At 36.6% G+C, this 21,788-nt stretch overlaps 1 protein-coding gene and 1 pseudogene across 1 annotated transcript in view; both read left to right on the top strand.

The window, feature by feature from the left end:
• Nucleotides 1–4,349, top strand: part of LOC124771652 (LON peptidase N-terminal domain and RING finger protein 3) — a 192,355-nt gene extending 188,006 nt beyond the window's left edge. Inside the window, exon 11 of the mRNA XM_047249327.1 lies at nucleotides 654–4,349. Coding sequence (XP_047105283.1) covers nucleotides 654–1,097 — 444 coding nt within the window. The 3' untranslated portion in view covers nucleotides 1,098–4,349. The remainder of the gene's footprint in view (nucleotides 1–653) is intronic.
• An 11,484-nt stretch (nucleotides 4,350–15,833) lies between these two features.
• Nucleotides 15,834–15,951, top strand: LOC124722390 (annotated as a pseudogene).
• Nucleotides 15,952–21,788: the final 5,837 nt, after the last annotated feature.

Here is a 21,788-nt window from a genome sequence, read left to right as displayed (position 1 = left end):
ACCATCATATCCAGTTTATTTAATAGGGAAGAGATCTGACGATACATCTTATAGGACCATTTGAATAGAACAGGCAGCATATGGCAGGGAATTATCCTTCTGAGACTGAATATTGCCTTCATCTCATTAGATTGGCAGAAAAATGGGTTATATTACATTCTGCACTTAATACAGTACTGTTCAATATTCTCTTCACAAATAACAAACATAAATATGAATTTTAACAGACAATGCTCCAGGCCATAATGACCAGAATTACACGTGTGTCATAAGTGAATTTAGGGTAACCTGTCACTATCATCCATTTATATGGAAGTGATTTTCACTTGCATGAAGACAGAACATGTTCCTGTTGCTGATAGGTCTGCCAACTACACCAGAGCCAAAAACAAAGTATACAAATAAGAATGAGCTTTCACATTCAAAGTCTTGCATTCTCTTTTTATTGTGTAGGTGTACTTGTGACAGTGTGCCAGGTCTTATTGTAAAATCCAGTAACTAACCGATTTAAAAAAATTCCAATACAAATCTGAAAAACAGATATCATGTTCTGTTGTAAAGTAGGAAAAATTCAAAATGTCAAAACTTTGCTCCGAATGTTATTTACTTGGCTAATTCAACCACTGATTAATACCACATTTTCGATCCTACAGGTAGGTATCTTGTCAACAACAAGCCTCGAGAAGCGACTTCGGGCAATAGACAAGACACTAGACCAAGTGCAGCTGAGAATGGTGAATGTTGCAGGACCAAGTGCATCTCAGATATCAACTGAAAGGGTTCCTAATGGAAGCCATCAACAACATTATAGTTATCAACAGCAACAGCAGCAACAATTGCAACAACAGCAGTTACAGCTTTTGCAGCAGCAGCAACAGCAGCAGCAGCAACAACAACAACAACAACAACAACAACAACAGCAACAGCAACAACACCAGCATCTACAGCAGCAGCAGTATCCACATCAGCGTCAGCAACTACTCATTCAACAACAACCACAACAGCAATCAAACAGTGGACAATCACAACCACCTCACCCTATGTCAATGCCATCATCTGTATGGCAACCACAACCAATGGTGGTAGAGCCATCTTGACCCTGTGATGTTTTGCCACCACCTTCAGAAAACTGCATTCAGCACTTCAGTAATCTGTACTAGTCTGTTGTACTTTCATGTGCAAGCTGTGCAGACTGAACTATCTAAGCATCCCAAATTGCAAAAAAAAAGATATTTAAGATGTTCTTCCCTTTATTCTGTGTGTGCGTTTTGTAAACATAAAAGTCTTATTCACAGTGTCCACTTTAAGAAATATATTTAAAGTAACTATGATAAACATTCCATTTTGTTTGGATGATGTACAGTATCAAAGTTAATACTTCATCCCTAAATATTAGCTTAATGAAAACTAGATAACTGTATCACTTAAAAAAGATATTTCCAAAGATTGGTAGGGAGTATATTAGAAATTGTGAAATTATTTCAGACTTACTCCTGCAGTTTTCTGCAGTATACCGACAGAATAAGGTAACTATATTCATTTATAGGCTTCCTAAAGGCAAAGAAGAATAAAAAGGAATATGAGATGTATTTTATATCAGTCTCCAGATACTGTGTTAGGTATTGTTTATCAGTCACAATTTCTCAGTGTGTTAGGTACAAACAAGAGAAGAGTAAAATATCTAATTTCTTGAATGAATTTATCTCTCTTTCTCAGTTTTTGGCAAAAAGATTTTCATGGTTGTTCTTATTAACTTTTAAGGACTGTTAAGATAATCATAACAGAAGATAAAGTTCACCTACTGTGATGACCTGTTAGCTCTCCTATTTGCATGGCTTGTATATAAAAATCTGGACTACTTTTGACAACTACAGTGTCACTGAAATTCTGTTCTGTAGTCAAATTAGGTCTCCCTTGAGTTTTCACTAAGCATCATCTCTTATTAGCTAACATGAAGTTATTATTTCCTTGCAAATTCCATTACATGTTATAGTTCTATGCCATTCATAAAGTCGCCTTTCTTATCGTGTTAAGTGTTTCTTGATTGTTTTACTAATTTTTTCGTCACTGTATATCCCATATGATTTTCTTTCGATATTATCTATACAGGTCTGACAAATTCTGCTGTCTCACTCTAATTAATTTGCTTTTTGCTCTGTGTGTGTTTGCCGTATGCCTAACATGAATTTCACAAAATATCATTTGGACTGAGTAATAAAGTATGTAACACAAAACGAACATATACAATAAAATGTGAGTGGATTTATGCATTAAAATACTGTAAATTAATGCCATTTTACATTGCTTGAACATTCCTCTTATACTATTTTTCTGATTTTAATTAGTGTTAATTCTTAGCATGTTGAAAATTTCTTGGGTTATGGTATAATATTGTGTGTCAGTTTTCCTCAACTGAGTAAAAGGTCTTCTGTATCCTTAATTCACTGTCATACATAATCTTCTACTTGTAAATAGATGTGCTTGCATGTGAACAACTGACAACTCTCACTACAATCCACAAAAATAATCTATTTTCCACCTATAGCATATAAGATGGAACTTGTTTCTGTCATTTACACAGATCAAATAACTTCTATTTTCTATATTGTTTTTCACTCAGGGTCATATTTTCATATGGCAGCTCCTTGCTCTTGTGTAAATCAATTGAGAAGAGTATTTAAAAGCAGCAGTTATGAAATAATAATATCATTTCATATGCAGATTGAAGCGTTTTGCTCTTCAAACAATGAAATACCTAAATTATATCATTATTATACACAGGTTGGTTTTGGTAATGCTTTTGCTGTTTAATTGAAACAGCTTGCCTACAGTCATTGGATGCGTTGGGTATTGTCTTGTTCTTGATGACAATGTTGACTCATAGCAAAAAGCATTAAAGATCTGAGTAATGGAAAACCAGAAAGTATTAAAACAGATGTCCATAGAAACGAATATAAAACAATAAAGGAAAGGAGCTTACATGCAAGTGTGATTTATGATTTGTCAGTTTGCTCAACAGCACATTGACTGGCACAGTGAGTTGTTTTTGGGAATGTCTTTCTAAAAAATCATTCTTTTTTCTATAATACAAAGTGACAGTGCTCTTGAGAATATAAAAGTTAATAGTTAGCAAATACTCTTACTCCCAGGCATACATTATGGAATAATCAGGTCTTTGATACAAAATTTGCATGTGCCAAAACTGAAACTAAACTCAGTGACAAAAATAAAACATAGTCAGAAAGAACATCTATAGTAACTAGTTATAAATGTAAGCAGGATAAAGCTACAAAGATTTTACTAATTAATGTTGTATACTTTGCAAAATGGAAGTGTTAAAGAATACAGAAACTGTTTCCTGTCAGTGTTAATTTGTGTAGAGATTTCCTATATCACATGTTACAGAATAGACAGTAAGAGTATGAAAAGACTGATTAGATATAAGGTTATTTAATTATGAGAGATTACTACTGGTACTGTGAGACTTACTTAACTAACACTATTTTTCTGTGTGCAAGAAAATTGGCATACATATTACGTCAAAATAATTGGCTGACTGATCTTTGAAAAGAAGATGGAACTGCTAGTTTTCTGTAGTAATCTTTACAAGCATTTAGTCCAGTATGGAAATGGGTCTTTCATCATAATAAATTAAATACACCTGAAAATGCTATGCACATTGACATTGTTACCAAAATGAGGTACTATAATGTTGGCAAAATGATTAGCTACATATGCATCATTGTTGCCGTTTAAATGTAAGAGTCATATATTTTTCCACTTTTCTCATAATGACATACTGGACAGATTATTTTGCAGTTCTTGATACCTGCATTTTTTAAATGTCCAGAGCCCTAAAATATGTATATTGTATTTACACTGCTTTCCCATATTTTTAAAAATTATTTTCTAAAAATTATTTATCTCTATGGGTTCTTCTGTTGTCACATCTTCCAAATTCATTTCTTTAAATCCCTATACCCCCCTCCTCCACCCTTTTAAAGAAAACTGTCAAATTTATAACATACTACTACACTATTTTTTGTTTCTTTCTTTTGTGTGGTTAGCCTTACAACTGTCACTGCAAAATATTTTGCAGAGTGTAAGATTCTGTCCTTCAAAAAAAGCTGCCTAGATCAGCCTAAGTATTCTAAAACCATGATATATTTGTATTATCACAGTGGCACAACATCAGTTGAGTGAATGATTTCATAGACATTCATTGACTCAATTGTCTTCACATTAAAGTATTTATATAGTTTGTTCATATGTAATTGTTTGTGTCTGTGGGTGTGAAAATGTATTTATATAACAACAAGTGAATGTTGAAACACACATTGTGATATTATTAGTAGGATTGTTAGTTTATTTATGTTAACTAATTAAACTGTGTTACAGATTATGAATTTGAAACTGTTTTTCATTGACAGAAACCTCATCATTTCCCCACACTCTAGTTAATTGTACCAGCTGTGTTAACATTAATCAGAAGGAAAATTGTGTTTGATGCTGAAGTAGACTGGCAATGAATATTCACCAATTAAAAGCATATTTGTCTTTTTTAAAGACAAGTATATCTTTAGTTGATGCAGTGTTATATTTAACATATGTGTTATATACATAAATGAAAGATGCTTATAAGAAATACTAGGGTGATCCAAAGAACACATGTATCAAAACCACAAACTGACAGACAACATTGACTCATACTGAGAATATTACTTCCTGTAGTGATACTAATTAATTGCTTTAGTACCTTCTGGTCACACTATTGTTAAGCAGTTAAATACATCTGCCAACCTCTGCCATGCTCTTTTGCCAATGCATAAACTTTAGATGGGGTATCAAATGCAGAGTAGTAGTGGTGGTGGTAGTAGTAGTAGTAGTAGTAGTAGTAGTAGTGGAAGTAGTAGAGGAAAATAAGCCCTTTTATGGAGTGGGGCAGTGAGCAGTGAGGATACACATTTATTTAAAGGATCAAGAAACAACATTAGAAAGAAAGCAAAATTAAGTAAAAAAAACAGAAGGCAAGAGCAGAGAGAGGTAGAAAATAAATAGAAAAAATGGAGCGACAATTAAACTGATTATTTATTTACTATTATGGTAACAGCTCACAATTCAGATTTCTAAACACTACACAATGTTTATGATTACAGCAGTAGTTGCTTTTAGATTTCAGGGTTATCAGAAGAGGCCAATACTCTCTCTAAGGCCAATACTCTCTCTTTGAAAGAAGCGCAGAAATATAGATAGGCCCATGAAGACAGTGCTGAACATTCCTGGTCAATGCACGATATCTATGATGAATAGTTATATTTTCTCCAACTTTTTATTCTATTTTATGCACACTTTTTCATTTTTTATTTTTTATGGTCGCTACATTTCAGTTAGTGTGTTTCTTACATTTGATACCTGCTGGTGGACGGAAGAGTTAGTGTCCATACCAAAGACAGCCAAGAGAGTGCTATCTTTTATTGGAGCAAATGAGTTTATCAAAAAGGGTAAGAAACATAGCTAGTAAACACACAGAGGTCAATAAATGTTAGGAATTAAGAAATGCGTAACAGTTAATGAACAGTTGAAACATATTCAGTGGGATCATCTGTAGACTGTCATTCACTGTGTAAATCTGAGAATCATTTGAGTGCATGAGCTCCATGGGTCTTTCTTTATATGACTACATATTATGTGATTCCTTCTAAAGAATTCCTTGTAGAAATAAATAGCCATTTACACAAATGAGCCAGTAATTGGAATAAAAAGTATGTGTTCTAAGTTTTACATGAGCCCAAAAAAGCTATACATCTTTTCCAAATTGAGAACAAATTTCATTTTTTTAGTCTTCTACACATAAAATACTTTTGAGATTAATTTTTGAATTTGGTTTCAATTGTAATTTTTAGAAAATAAAAAGTAAATGCAATCTCTTTGAGAATTCTTACGGAATTTGTTGTTGTAATAAATAGCGATAGTCAACACCTTGTCAATGCATTTTAAATTTGGATTACATAAACTATTTAAATATTAATTACCCAAAAATGAAAGCATTAGAATTCGCTGAAGCATGAAAAATAGAATAAACATTTTGTCACAGATTAGGAAACATTTTTTTTCATTCAATACAAGCATATGAGATTGTCACATCCAACTATTTCAATAAAAGAAAATGCCAGGTAAGTCGTGACACAAACATCTGCTTAGCATTCACTAGCATGTACAAGAGTATTTTGGAAAGTAAAGATACACTGTACGCCAGAGGAACAGAACAGTTTTGACGAACAAGTTGGCAACGCTGGTGTTAACCTTGAACCATTAGCTTTCTCCTCGCAGTCGTTCAGCAGTTGAACATTGCTTCTGGTTGGAGTAGGTCGTGTTTAAAATGGCTGCGCCAATTTGGAATCCCACCAAATGCGAAGTGCACCCCATCATACGTTTTCTTCATGCAAAAGGTCAGTGACCAGCGGATATTCACAAAGAAATTGTTTCTGTTTATGGGAACATTACGAATCGACAAAATGTAACGAAATGGTGTTGTCATTTCTCTGAAGGTAGGACAGATGTTCATGACAAACAAAGAACAGGCCAGCCATCTGTGATCTTTGATGCCCTTCTTCGGAGAACGGAGGAAGCAATTCGTGCGAATAGACGTCTCACATTGAAATAATTGCATCAGATCATACCGGACATGTCAATGACAACTATTTATGACATTGTGACTGGGTACAGGAAATTGTGTGTACGCTGGGTTCCAAAACTGTTAACAGAAGAACACAAAAAGAAAAGGATGGGCTTTGCACTTGACTTCCTCACTCGCTATGCTGAAGCAGCTGATGAGTTCCTTGATCACATTGTGACAGGTGACAAGACAGGGGTTTATCACCGTACTCCTGAATCCAAGTAACAATCAATGCAATGGCGCCATTTGAATTCACTAAAAACCAATAAATGCAAAACATCGATTTCAGTGAAGAAAATCATGGCTTCTGTTTTTTGGGACAGACAAGGCATTCTTCTGTTGGAATTTATGCCTCCTGGAACGGCAATTAATGCTGCTGCATATTGCCAGACTTTGAAACGTCTTTGAAGGGCAATTAAAAAAAAATGCAGGGAAATGCTGACAAGTGGAGGCCGCTTGCTTCATAACAACGCTCGGCCTCACACAGCCCTCATAACCAAAGCACTACTCAAACAATTAAAATGGGACATATTGGACCATCCGCCATACAGCCCGGACCTTGCGCCCACCGACTTCCATGTCTTCCGTTACCTGAATTCACATCTTGGTGGAAAATCATTCCAAAGATGAAGTTGAAATGTGGTTCTGACAACAGGCGGCAACCTTCTATGACTGTGGGATACAAAAGCTTGTGTACCGACTTAACAAATGTTTGGATAACGGGGGTGATTATGTCAAAAAATAACAAATAATCCAGTCAATATGATGTAACTGACGTTTTCTAAATAAATGTTCTGTTTAAGGACTGCAAGCCATTGTATCTTTACTTTTCAAAATGCCCTCGTACACTAGCTTATCAAAAGCATCCAGACACCACTACGTAATTTGCAGTTGACTACGAGATGTCGTGTAAGGTGGCCCTGCCAGTATAAAAAGAGGTGGTCATATTGTGTTGTTAGTAGAGAGGCAATGACAGGAGAACAGATCAGTCAGAAGGTCTCACTGACTTAGAATGTTGCCTAGTCACTGGACATCACCTGGGTAACAAATCCATCAGGCACATTTTAACCCTTCTCAAGCTGCCCAAGTCCACTGTTGGTGGAAATGTGAAGAAACGACCACAGCTAAACCAAAACTCATGTGTTGATGGACAAGGACCATTGAGCACTGCAGAGTGTGACTGTAAAAATCACATTAAGTCAGCAGAAGGAATCACGCTCGAGTTCCAAAGGGCTACCAGTAGTCCAGCTAGCACAATGACTGTGTTCAGGGAGTTAAACAGAATTGGGTGCAATTGTCAAGCTGCTCCTTATAAGCCATAACTTATGTAGTGAATGTTAAACATAAGATCTGAGCACACGGATTATGTTCCCAGATATGTGAGCAACTCAAAAAGTTCTTAAGTAATATAACCCGGTATGTTGTTCTCAATGACAAATGTTCATCAGAAACAAGGGCACTGCCAGTAGTGCACCACAGAAGTATGATAGGACTGCTCTTATTCTTGGTACACACACTTGATCCGACAAACAGGATGGGCCACTATTTACGGCAGTTTGCTGATGATGCTGTGGTGTATGGGAAGGTGTCATTGTTGAATAACTATAGGAGGATACAGGATGAATTAGACAGAATTTCTAGTTGGTCTTATGAATAGTGGCTTGCTCTCAATGTAGAAAAATGTAAGTTAATGTGCATGAGTAGGACAAACAATCCTGTAACATTCAAATACAGCGTTAGTAGTGCACTGTTTGACAGAGTCACATTGGCTAAATATCTAGACATAATGTTGCAAAGTGATATGAAATGGAACAAACACATCAGATTGGCAGTGGGGAAAGTGAATAGTGAATTTCATTTTATTGGAAGAATTTTGGGAAAATGCAGTTCATTTACAAAGAAGGCAGCTTATAGAAAACTAGTGGAACCTATTCTTGAGTGCTGCTCAAGTGATTGGGATTCCCTAGAGGTCAAATTAAGGGAATACTTTGAAGCAGTTCAGAGATGTGCTGCTAGATTTGTTACTGGTTGGTTTGATCAACATGCAAGTATTACAGAGATGTTTCATGAATTCAAATGGGAATCCCTGGTGGGAAGATGATGTTATTTTCATGTGGCACTATTGAGGAAACTTAGAGATCATCCATCTGAGGCCAGTTGCAGAAAGATTCTACTGCTGCCAATGCACAATTCACATGAGGATTATGGAGACAAGATGAAAAAAATTAGGGGTCACATTGAAGCTGATAGACAGTCATTTTTTCCCCTCATTGTGTTTGTGAGTGGAACAGGAAACTAAATGACTAGTAGTGGTATGTAGTACCCTCTGTCATGCACCATATGGAGGCTTGTAGAGTATGTATATTTATGGAGATGTAAGGACACTTGAGGTGGCATGAAGCTGGACAGTGGTTGATTTAAAACAATTGATTTGGAGTGATGAATCATGCTATTCCATGTGGAAACCCAGTGGTAGGGACTGGATTTAATGAATGCCTGGAGAACATTACCTGACATCATGTGTAAGCGCTAACAGTGAAGTACCAAGGAGGCAGCGTTATGGCACTGGTGTTTTCATGATCTGGATATGAACCAATTATTGTGCTTAAGAGAATACTAATTTGGAAGTATATGAAAACATTTTACAACATTGTAAACTGCAAATGGTAGAGGAACAGTTTGGAAACAATGATTGTATCAGCATGACTATGCATCCTGTCATAAAGCAGCATCTGTGAGCCAGTGGTTTGTGACAATATCATTCATGAGATGAACTGGCCTGCCCAGAGTCCTGACCTGAACCCAACTCATCTTTTGGATGAGTTAAAACACCAACTTCACTCCACACCCCAGAATCCAACATCACTATTTCTGTAGCATCAGCACATGACAAAGCAGGATTGCCATTACTACACAGATATTAAAAGTGTTCCCATCAGAGTTCTTCCTGTCATAAAGGTGATGGGTGAACATGCTCTGTATTAATGCCACTAATAGGTGTCCATATACCTTTGATCGGATAGTGTACTGATCACAGATGTGATACATCTTACATATAAATTCATTTCTCACACATATTAAATTATTCATTACTCAAGGAGGTGGTAATGCTCACAACATTCATAACATTCAATAAGTCACATGTGTCTTATGGGGCCAGTGTTGGCTAATGTTAAGTTTGGCAGTTAGTTAACAATATGAATTTTCCATGGATCATAATTATGACCTCTTTCTATGGTATGCTGAGGTGGACTCGGGGTTCCTGAGCTATAAAATGGTGAAGCCTGCAAGTATTTCTACAACTGGAAGCCTATGGAATACCTCAGCAATTATACTGCAGTGTGGCAGTGGAATATTATGTGTCACAAAGACCTGGGCTTAATTGCTCCACTAACAAAATCTCCCCCCCCCCCCCCCCCACCCTCCCCCACACACACAAATAGAGACAATCTAAAGGGTTGCTTGCTGATAATGCCGATGCTACAAAATGGTTATTAGTGTGCAGCATATGAGCAATAACAAAACAATTAAGAAGGTACGCTGATGACAATAGGAATCTGCATGTAGGTGGGCAGAAGAACCAGTTATTACAGTTGTGGGCCAGCTTGTCTCAAGAGAACATGTAATGACTTTATGACACCCTTCCCTACTGAATCAGCACATGCATCCAGGCCAGAGAGGGTGCAACATCTTAGTGATAACTGGGCTCATACTGCCAAATCTTTGTAAAATTTGATTCAATTTGCAGTCTCTGAAGTAACATTGCACACCCCCTCAACCCTTGTAGTTTCATCTCATTTAATCCTCCCCTTTTTGGATGTTTCACTTTTTTATCAGGCACTGTATATATAAAAAGAAATTCAGATTTCAGGTGTCACCTGACAAGACCTTTCCTTAGACTTGACTAGAGCTAGATCAAGAGTCTAAAAAATTGTTGATCTTATTCTCCCATCACACCTGGCCTTTCTCTCACTTACCGATTTCTCCATGCAACTTTCTGACCAATGTTTCTCTTTCTTGATACATTGGTGCACTTGGGGAAAAATTAACATTTTCTGATATTAAGTTCACTAGTTTTTTGTTTTGTAGTATTTCAAATGGGGAAAATCCTGTGGACTTATGATGTAGACCATTCGTTACATCCTCAAAGCTAGATAAGAATTGCATCCAGGTGTTATACTTTTTACCACAATAAGTTCTGCACAGACGACCAATTTCTTCACGTATCTTTCTGCCAAGATGCTAGTTGTGTGGTTAACTACAGTAGAGTCCCATTAATCCAAACTAATTGGGACCAGACCTTGTTCAGATTACCGATTTGTTTGGATGAGGCGGAATTACGGTGACGAGTTTCTAGAATGAAGTATACCAAGCAGATAAGTATGTAGGTACACCATGGTAACAAATGGGAACAAGTGTGGGAACAGTTGCTCACTCTCACTCCCTGCCCTTGTTGTTGTGCATTGTTGAGTCCATTGTAGTGTCTGAGGTCAATGCACTGCCAGTTGCTCACAAAGTGCTTGGTTATATTAGTTATCAATCACTGGCATGTGTAACAGTTGTACTGTATTCATTCAGGTGCAGTGGTGTACGTATTTTCGTTATGAGTAAACAGAAACATACAACATTAACTCTAAAAGAAAAACTGAATGCTTTTAAGTGGATAGAAAATGGTGAGAATGTACCTAAACTGGCAACAGAACTGGGTGTTAGTAAAGCAACCATTTTTGATTGGAAGAAGAACCAAGTGAAGCTTGAACAGTTCTGTGCAACGTCTTCGGGAAAAACACTCAAAATTCGGCAGACTTTGAAACAGTCCCAGTACGATGAAGTGGATAAAGCTCTTTTCCTTTGGTTTATGCAGGAAAGAGAAAGGGGAACTCCTTTGACTGGAGCACCGGTTCAGGAGAAGGCTGTTTACCTGAACAAGTTAATGAATGGTGGTGAGTCATTTTGTGTGAGTACAGGCTGGTTTGACAGATTCAAAAAACAATTACTGGAGAGAAGCTTTATTCTGACCATGATGCAGCGAAGGAATACTTGGGTGAGTTTGAAAAAACGATAGGAGAGGGAAAATATTCTCCCCAACAAATATATAACGCTGACAAGATTGGCCGTAATTTTAGGGCATTGCCAACAAAAAGCTTGGCATCTAAAGCAGAAGACCATGATCCTGGTTTTAAAGTGCGCAAAGATCATGAGACTTTATTAGCATGCAGCAATGCTGCTGGTAATCACAAGCTGCCTTTAATGCTGATCGACAAATCTGCTAACGCAGAGCTTTTAAAAATTGCAACATGAAGTCCCTGCCAGTATATTATTGCAACCAGAAAAAAGCGTGGGTGGTTGGTAAGATGTTCAAAGAATGGTTTCACAGCCAGTTTGTTCCCTATGTTTGATGGATTTATACACAAAATCATTTGTCTCCCCATGCAATCCTTTTGATTGATAGTGCACCATCTCACCCCAGCACTGAGGAATTATGTGGTGGAGAAATTGTGGTGAAATTTTTGCTGCCGAATGTTACACCACTTCTACAACCAATTGACCGGGGTATACTGCAAACATTAAAACTGATTTACAGAAAACAATTTTAAAGAATGCTGATCCAAGATGATAATGTTCCTTTAGTGGGAAAAATAAAAAAGACCAATGTGAAGGATGTTGTTTATTGGGCCACTGAGGCATGACAGAATATTTCAGAAAATACTCTGAGAAAATCATGGAGAAAACTGTGGACATCTCTTGAATTTCAGGACAACCTAGTTGAAAATGAAGAGGAAAAATCTACTACAAATGATACAGACAATCCCTGGATGTGAAGAAGCTAGTGAAGGAGACGTAGATCTGGATGGGAGTGGATGGGGCATGTGTGGAAAACCTTACTGTTGCTGATTTAGTTGCTGCTGTGACTCAAGACCAGGAAGACGTGGACTGCTGTGACGAAAGTGACAATGGGCCTGAAAGTGACAATGGAGAGCTGGTGCCATACAGTGACACAGCAGAAGCCCTTGACCTTGTGCTAAGTTATTTGGAGCAACAGCCCACTGCTACATCTGCTAACTCGATGTTTAGATGATGTTAAGATGATGGCACAAGTATGCATCATATAACAGACTGTCTTCATTACACCAAAAACAATGATTGAGTTTTTGTCATCTAAAAAGTAGGGATAAAATGTCCGCTGTATTTTAGTAAGTTTGACAGCTTTTCTTTCAATATTATGCATTGTTTAAACCTAATGTTTTCTTGCCAATTTTTCTAATGCATGTTTACTGTACTGTGTAAATTAAAATAATGTGTATGTACAGCAGTTTACTGCACAGTTTTCCATACTTAGACTAACATTTTTCATGTTTGGATTAATCGAACATTCGGATTACCATGGTTCAGATTTGCGGGACTCTGCTGTAATATTAAAATATGTTTTATTCCCATACATCCCGTAAATGAGTTCCAAATATTTTCCTTTGCATATCTTTCTGGCACGTTACTAGCTGGATGGTGTACTGATAATGAAAATATGTTTTATTCTCATACATCCTGCAAATGATTTTCACATATTTGATGTAAGCTGTGACTCATTAACTGCTAATAATGCTGTTTGTTTCCCTGTATGTGGAAAATAATCTTTCTGCAATTTGTTAATGACTGCCCTTCTTGTGGCTTTGCTGAGTGGATACAGCTTGATAAATTTTGAAAATATATGAACAGTTGCAAGAATATATGAGAACCTGCCACTTGATTTTGCCTGAAGTCCATGCAAATTCATTGCTATTAGACTTAACAGCTTGTCATAAATAACACATTGCACATTTCCTTGGCTACCTTCATTTTCTTTCATTCTTTACTTTTTAACATCTGTCACATGTTCCTAATAGATTCTTAATTGTTTTAGTCATATTGTAAAAGCAAACACTTTCCTGTACCTTCTGTGTATACTTCTGTCAACATAGTGTCTACGGCTTTCATGAGTGTATGCAATCAACACATACATGTATTTCTCAGGAAAACATAATTTCCAATCACCACACACCTTGAAATATAGCAAGGTGAAATTACTCCATTTGCCATCATTCTTCTGTTTCAGATAACTGATTTTTTTTTAAAGTATCTGTCTGAAAGATTACTTCATTTACAAGATTCCTGTGTAGGCAACACTTCATTAAAAGTCATGGTGTACTAGATTATTTGAGTACTGCTAATTACCATGGCATAGTTAGTCCTCCATAAAATATTTTGTTTTAAGGAAATCTGTAATTGATGTTGTCCCCACGTCCCATGATAGTGAAAATGTGGTGAGCTAATGACTGTTTATACTCTTCTGGGTGCACTGCATATAAGGACATTGTGTAATTACTATTTAAAATACCATGTACAATGCTTAGATGGGCTGCTTTTATTTTATAATAGGCCCATTTCAGCTGAACCACCTACTCAAGTTATATCTGATGGTTTTGATATCCTTGCAATACTGATGGTTCTGTTACTGTCCATTTCCTTGTTAGTTATGTTCCGTTGATTTTATTGCAGTAATAATGTTCTTTATATCAGTATTTTCATGACAGCTGAGTTATCTATCTATCAAACAAGCTGTCACAAAAATACCACAACTACACAAGACAATAAGTTAGACAAGATGGAAACCAACCATTATTACTACAGTAACACCAATGGAATGCAACTAAGAAACAAACAGACAGTGACAGAACCATTGACATCGAATGGATGTCAAAACCACCGGATATAACTTGATGATGGCAATCAGCCAAAATAGGCCAATTACAAAATAAAAGCAAGCAAAGCCCTGCATTGGAATTATAAATTATAACTGTACAATGACATCTGTTTTTTCATAAAAGACCCACCTCATTGGGTAGCCTCAGTTTACTCTTCCCAGTAAGCAATTTACTTATTACCAAAAATTCACTGAAATAATTTCTACTTAAAGTTTTGATCCATCTCAAATGACTTTTGTTAATAGTACCTTTAAGCTTGTTTACTTCCCAAATTTGACAGTATGCTTGTACAGTGCATTTGGTTAGACAAATAAAGCACTAATCAAGGAATTGAATCAATACGAGAAATTATGAACATAAGAATTTTACATGACATTTGGTAAAGCACCTTCTAGTTCTGTGATGTGTCAGTCAAATGGTACCTTGAATTTTAATACTTTTATAAATATCCAACATTCAGCTAAACAAAGTTAGTACTTGATTCAATAGAATGGCACCGCTATTAAATTTAAACCATGTACAATTGTAAGTAAAATATAATTATCAGTTTCACAAATTATCCAAACACCTGTCTTTATATATCCCCACCAGACAGCAAGTCAGCGTCCATGCTTTCCTATTATTCAGATAATATTTCTGTGATAGAATCTCCAGTAACATTTCAGTATAAAAGTCTCAGCTAGCTAACACCTAGTTTACATCTCTGTGCTGGTTTACGTATTTACAATCAGTAATAATTTTGTAAGTACATTAGTAACAGTTTTGAATACAGTAATCATGTCAGTAACACTGATGTGCCAAACTACATGATCACGAACCCCACCAACAAAATTTATGTGCAAAAAGAACAGAGCCTTTATATAACTTGAGTCATATTTCAATGCAAAGTTTTCATAATATAGAAAGACTGAAATGTAAAAAGAAGTTGCATTCACCTTCGTCTGACTTCAGTAAGGGAATTTGTATCGGACACATTGCCACATTGTAGAGCTTATTATGGGCTATACTAACTTGATGTACTACTAGCCACATGAAGGAAATTGGACTGGTCAGAAAATATTTAAAAATCATGTTTTGCCTGTCAAACAATTAACTTTATGAAGGGGACTGTTTATGAACTGGCCATCGCTATATTTTCTTTTAATGCGAATGAAAGAGAAAAGATGCCCAAGTTAAATCAATGGTCATGTGTCTGTTACTGAACTGTGAGTCCACCAAATATAGCTATTTTAGAATAGGAGACTTCTTCTCATTGTGCACTACAAAAAATTTCCAGCACTATTACCATATTAGCTCCATTCCAGCCTCATTTTTTCTTTTGAATAAGATCCCTCAGAAACTCATAAAATTTCTTCAACTTCTTTCATGAACACAGTGTGGAAGTGGCCTTTGAATTACCAACAGTAAAAATAAAGATAGGCAGTGGCCTTGCCACAGTGGATACACCGGTTCCCATGAGATCACCAAAGTTAAGCACTGTCGGGCGTGGTCGGCACTTGGATGGGTGACCATCCAGGCCTTCAAGCGCTGTTGCCATTTTTCGGGGTGCACTCAGCCCCATGATGCCAATTGAGGAGCTACTCAACCAAATAGTAGTGGCTTCGGTCAAGAATACCATCATACCACTGGGAGAGCGGTGTGCTGACCCCACGCCCCTCCTATCCGCATCCTCCACCGAGGATGACACGGCGGTCGGATGGTCTCGGTAGGCCACTCATGGCCTGACGACGGAGTGCTTCTTAAAAATAAAGATAACCAAAACCAGTTTAATAATTACTGGCCTGTATAAATCACCAAACAGTGATGTAGATGAATTATTCTACTATTTAGAAGAACTTCTGGATAAACTATCAAGAAATTAAAAAAAAAAAAAAAAAGAAGTTGTTATAGAAGGTGATGGGGTCATAGACTCCTTAAGCTATAATGTAAATTATCTTAGGTATTCTAACTTGATACATTGCTATAACCATATCAACATCAAAACATTACCAACCAGAGTAACACCTGACACACACTCTTGCATTGACCATGTTGTTACAGATTTAAACAGTGAAGAATTAAAGTAAGCATTACAGAAAACTGTCTCCCAGACTGTAGTGAACTAATAATAGAGATTGAAACACATCACAAAATAATTCTGCCTAATGACTTACTCACTTATAAAAGAAAAATTGACCACAATAAACTTAAGGAGGATCTTGCTCACAGAGTCTGGCACAAGATATACAAATCATACAATAGTAATGAAAAGTGGGGCCATTTTTATGAAACTATGTCCAATAGTAAAAGTCTAAGGAAATGAGACTACACAAAGAATCTTAAAATTCCTCCAGAAAATAAACAAAATATGAAAGGCTGTTCAGACATATGAAATTTCAGTACTTCCTAACAAAGCACAATAGCACCAGAAAAACATACAAGGAATCCTTGAAGACTCTAAAAGCACAGTACTACGTCAAACAGATAAGTGAATCCAGTAACAGCTTAGAATATAGTAAACAAAGAATGTGAATATAAACAGAACCCATGCTGTATCCTGTGACTAGTGCATGTGGGTGTGAAAGCGCAAAATGTGGTGTCACCGTGCGTGCTTGTTTGAATTGGCCGCCAATTATATCAGTGCAGGTCAGCCACTGGAGGCTACCTGTGGGAGGTGTGTGCACGGCAAGGTCTCCACCATGCCATCTGCTGGTGACTGACACATTTATATGTCTGGAGCAGCACTAACTGATCTTCTTGTATGTCATTCCAATATACTGTTCACATCCGTGTACTGTGTCCTGTTATGCAGGGATCCATGAGAACCTGTTTTCTGTTACTGTTCAGTGTTTGATGAATAAAGCCACATTTTTGTTACTTGGACTGTTCTCATGAATTACTTTGTTACTACATGATTGGTGATGAGTTTGGAATGGTTTCCATGTGTGCAATATTTAAGTGTGATTACATCAGGTGTATTCATTATGGACGCCATGCTAACAGCCCTGATTGAACAGCTTACTTCAACTGTAACTACTTTGTTGGCTTCCATTAACAGACAGGGTACCATTTCACTGATCCATCCACCCACATTCTCTCCATATGATGATTCATCTGAGGATTGGGATGCTTATGAAAAAAGTTTCAGTCAGCAGTTTTTGGCTTTTGGTGTTGACAGACTCGAATTTGTGCAAAGCCTTCTTCCTCTTGTGGATCCTCATGTACCAAGACACAGTACACTGATGTCAATGGTACACTTGAAGGACATATGAGGGTAATCCCAGAAGTAAGGTCTCCTATTTTTTTTTTATAAGTACAATGGTTTACATCAGTTTACAACATTAACATTTACCTATTTTTTGACATAATCACCATTTCTGTTGATGCATTTTTGTAGATGCTGTGGCAGTTTTTGTATGCCCATGTCATACCAGCTCACCACCATGCTGTTCAGAAAGTTATGAACCTCTTCTTTCACCTCTTCGTCAGAGCTGAATCGCTTTCCGGCCAAATGTTCTTTTAACCTAGGGAACAAGTGATAGTCACTGGGCACCAAGTCAGGACTATAGGGTGGGTGGGTGATTATGTTCCACTAAAACTGTTGCAGGAGAGCAACAATTTGCAGAGCGATGTGTGGGCAGGCGTTGTCATGGAGAATGTGTATGCCCTTGCTCAAAATTCCTCTTCTCTCCTCTGGTTCTGAATTGCCCGTTTGAGTTTTTTCAGAGTCTCACAGTACCTGTCAGTGCTAATTGTGGTCCGAGAGATTGAGCTCCGACAACGAGGTGAAAGAAGAGGTTCATAACTTTCTAAACAGCATGGCAGTGAGCTGGTATGACATGGGCATACAAAAACTGCCACAGAGTCCACAAAAATGCATCAACAGAAATGGTGATTATGTCAAAAAATAGCTAAATGTTCAAGCTGTAAACTGATGTAAACCATTGTAGAAATAAACAGGTCTATGTACTTATAAAAAAATAGGAGACCTTACTTTTGGAATTACCCTTGTACAACAGGAGCAGTTAGCACTGCTCCACACACACACACACACACACACACACACACACACACATATATATATATATATATATATATATATATATATATATATATATATATATATATATATATATGCATGAGTCACTGGCAGACAGCGCAAAGGAGACCTTGCCACGTGCACACGCCCCCCACAGGCAGCCTCCAGTGGCCGGCCCAAGCTGAGACAGTTGGCGGATGATTCAAACACACATGCGCAGTGACAACACACATGGTTCACTCACACTCATGCTCACTAGTCACAGGTACAGCAACCCGAATTGCAGTAACATAGTGCAAGAAGAAAATGGAATGTTGATGAATGAACCAAAGTCAGTTTGCAAGGCCTTCATAAAAGATTTTAGTAAGACACACAAAGAAGAAATTGAACCAACACTACAACTAAGCTCAGTTAAAATCCCAATCCATTTTTCCTAAGGAGTACAACAGATTATGTGGTAATGAATAATCTCAAAACTCAAAATAAAAACGTCTCGTGGCTGGGATGACAAATCACCTACATCACTCAAAGAATACAATAATGGATTAATAAAACCAATCACACATTTAATAAGTGGTTCAACTGGCCAGGGGACCTTACCTGAACTTTTAAAAATTGTTCAGGTATGACCATTTTTCCTAAAATCTTATACAAAAGATCAATTAAAAATTAGTAAGCTACAGATAACTAGAGCAATTAAAATCTCATGTGAAAAAGGAAATGGGAAATTAATGTAAAGGCCACAGTAAGTCAAGATCCAACATTATCTCATACTACAAAAAATTCTATAGTATTTTATGGAAGTCAATAAAATGTCCAGAAGTAGTGTGAATGTCCTGACAGAAATAATTAATGCATATAATAAGATTAAAACTATATGAAACTTGTCATATGGGAGACAGGACAGCCAGTCAGTGTACAAGATTCCATAACAATTACACTAACTGACAATGTTGTTTCTGATAATTCACAAGTTGCAAATACTGTAAACAATCAGTTTCTAAATGTAGGAGCAAATATATGATTAAACAGTTCAAATGAAGAAGCAAGAGAATTATTAAAATGCCATTCCACAAAACTTTAATCAACTAGAAGTAGCACCAACATCTTTCACTGAAATTAATACTCTTCTAAAAATTTTATAAAGCAAAAACTCTTGTGTGGTTGATGGCATCTCAAGCAGAATTCTGAAAAGTTGTTCCAGTTTAATAAGTTATTTAGTGATATAAGCAATGCATCATTGTTGCAGGGAACTTTTCCAGACAGGTTAAAATATGCAATTATTAAGTCACTTCATAAGATGATTCTGTGAATCATGTACTACTATTATCCAAATTAGAAGGGGAGTATCTCTGAAATAGTGTGCTGAGCTTTGTTATAAGAGTACTCTCATATTATATATATATGACATAAAATAGCCACAAAATTCAAAGGTAGTGAATTATGCTGATGATACATAATAAGACTGTTCCCAGATGATGCGGTTGTCTATAACAAAGCAGCAATACCAGACGAAGAGTATCAATTTGTAGAATGCCCTATAAGGGATTGTTTAATGCCACAGGCTCTGGTAGTTGACCATGAATGTCAATAAATTAACATAATGCACATACATAGGAATAGAAATTCACTGCTGTTCAACTACACAGTTGATCACAAATTGATGAAAACAGTATCTACCATAAAATAACAAGAGTCACCTTAAGGGTAATGTCCACAGAAAACAAATTGCGGGAAAAGCAGATGCCAGACTGAGATTCATGGGAAGAATCTTAAGGATAATTAAGTCATCCACAAAGGAAATGGCTTACAAGGAGGTGCATGTTTGACTGATTCGTAAGTGTCATTCATCAATCTGTGACCCAACCGATTGAAGAGATAGAGAAGATCCAATAAAGAGTAGTGTGTTTCATCAGGGACTGTTTAGTTGGCACAAGAGAGTTTCAAAGATGCTCAAAATCTCCAAAGGCTGACACTACAAGAGAGGTGTTGTGCATCACAGAGAGGGTTACTATTGAAATTTTGAGAGAGTGCTTACCAAGAAAAGTCAGACAACTTATTACTTTCTCCCACATACACGTCATGGAATGATCATGATGAGGAAATTCAAGAAAACAGAAATAATACAGAGGCTTGCCAACAATCATGCTTTCCACCTGCCATTTGCGGGGTGAACCAGGGAAAGGGGAGGGGGGGATCAGATAGTGGTACCAGAAATACTACTTGCCACACATCATCAAGTAGCTTGCAGAGTACTGATGTAGTTGTATATGTACAACATTTATTAGCTGGTGTCATGATGAACAACTAGCATTACAAAGCAATAAAGAGAACTCTGAACTGATCACAGAACATCTAACAATGAATAAATTTACAGTGAATATTAACAAGACAGTTGTAATAAGGTTCTTATTAAATTATAATCAGTCCCATACTAAATCACTGTCTGCATGTAAAACATCCTATTAACATTTTAGTCATTTTGATTGATGGAGATATTACATGAAAAGAGTATATTAGTTATGTCTATAAATAAATAGCTGCAATGTTTACATATTAAAACATCTCTCAAATATAAAAATTCCTCCTTTCCTTCAACAGGTGTATTACAGATTTATCCACTCGCATTTGCAATTTGAGATTGAAATTTTGGGTGTTGCACCCACAGTCTACAGTAAAAAGACATTCAGGGTTCAAAAGAGAGCAGTTGGTATAACTGTCAATACAAATAAGCAAATGCCAGTCCTGAAGGGACTACTTCAAAAATGTTAAATTATTGACTGTGTGTCTTTCAGACTATAATGTTTGTAAAAGATAATGAGGAGGTAAGCATAATGAATTGAGACATTCACAATTACAGTACACAAACCCAATGTGATCATCATAGGATACTAAGTAATAAATGAGCCACAGACCAAGTCCTCTTGAAGCTAGAAGACTTCTATAATAGGTTGCCAAATAATATAAGGCAACTCCAGTGAAATCTTTTTGAAGACAATCTGAAACAGCTGTTAATTCGAAGATGTTTATACTCACTCAAAGATTTCTGAGCTTCATTATTGACAATTCTACTTTTGTATACTGTAGTATATTAATATTGGTAAATGTTTAGGTAATAGCATATAATGTGCTAGTTGTTGTATATAGTCACTGTACACAGTCCAGTCACCTGTGTCAGAATCCTCAATAATCACCTATTGTAGAGTGGACCTCTGTGAGTCATGCAGGAAAAGAGTCAGTGAGGTTCCAGTGACAGGGATGTGGAGCCTTGCTGACTTCAGCACTGTGGTCAGCTGTGCTAGGTTTCTTATTTGAGGATCCTTATCACAAACAGCCTGATCGAGGTTGTCCAACA

Source organism: Schistocerca piceifrons, chromosome 1, assembly GCF_021461385.2.
Source record: "Schistocerca piceifrons isolate TAMUIC-IGC-003096 chromosome 1, iqSchPice1.1, whole genome shotgun sequence".
Taxonomy (NCBI): domain Eukaryota; kingdom Metazoa; phylum Arthropoda; class Insecta; order Orthoptera; family Acrididae; genus Schistocerca; species Schistocerca piceifrons.
The sequence above is the reverse complement of the archived record's forward strand: the minus strand, read 5'-3'. Positions and strand labels throughout refer to the sequence as shown.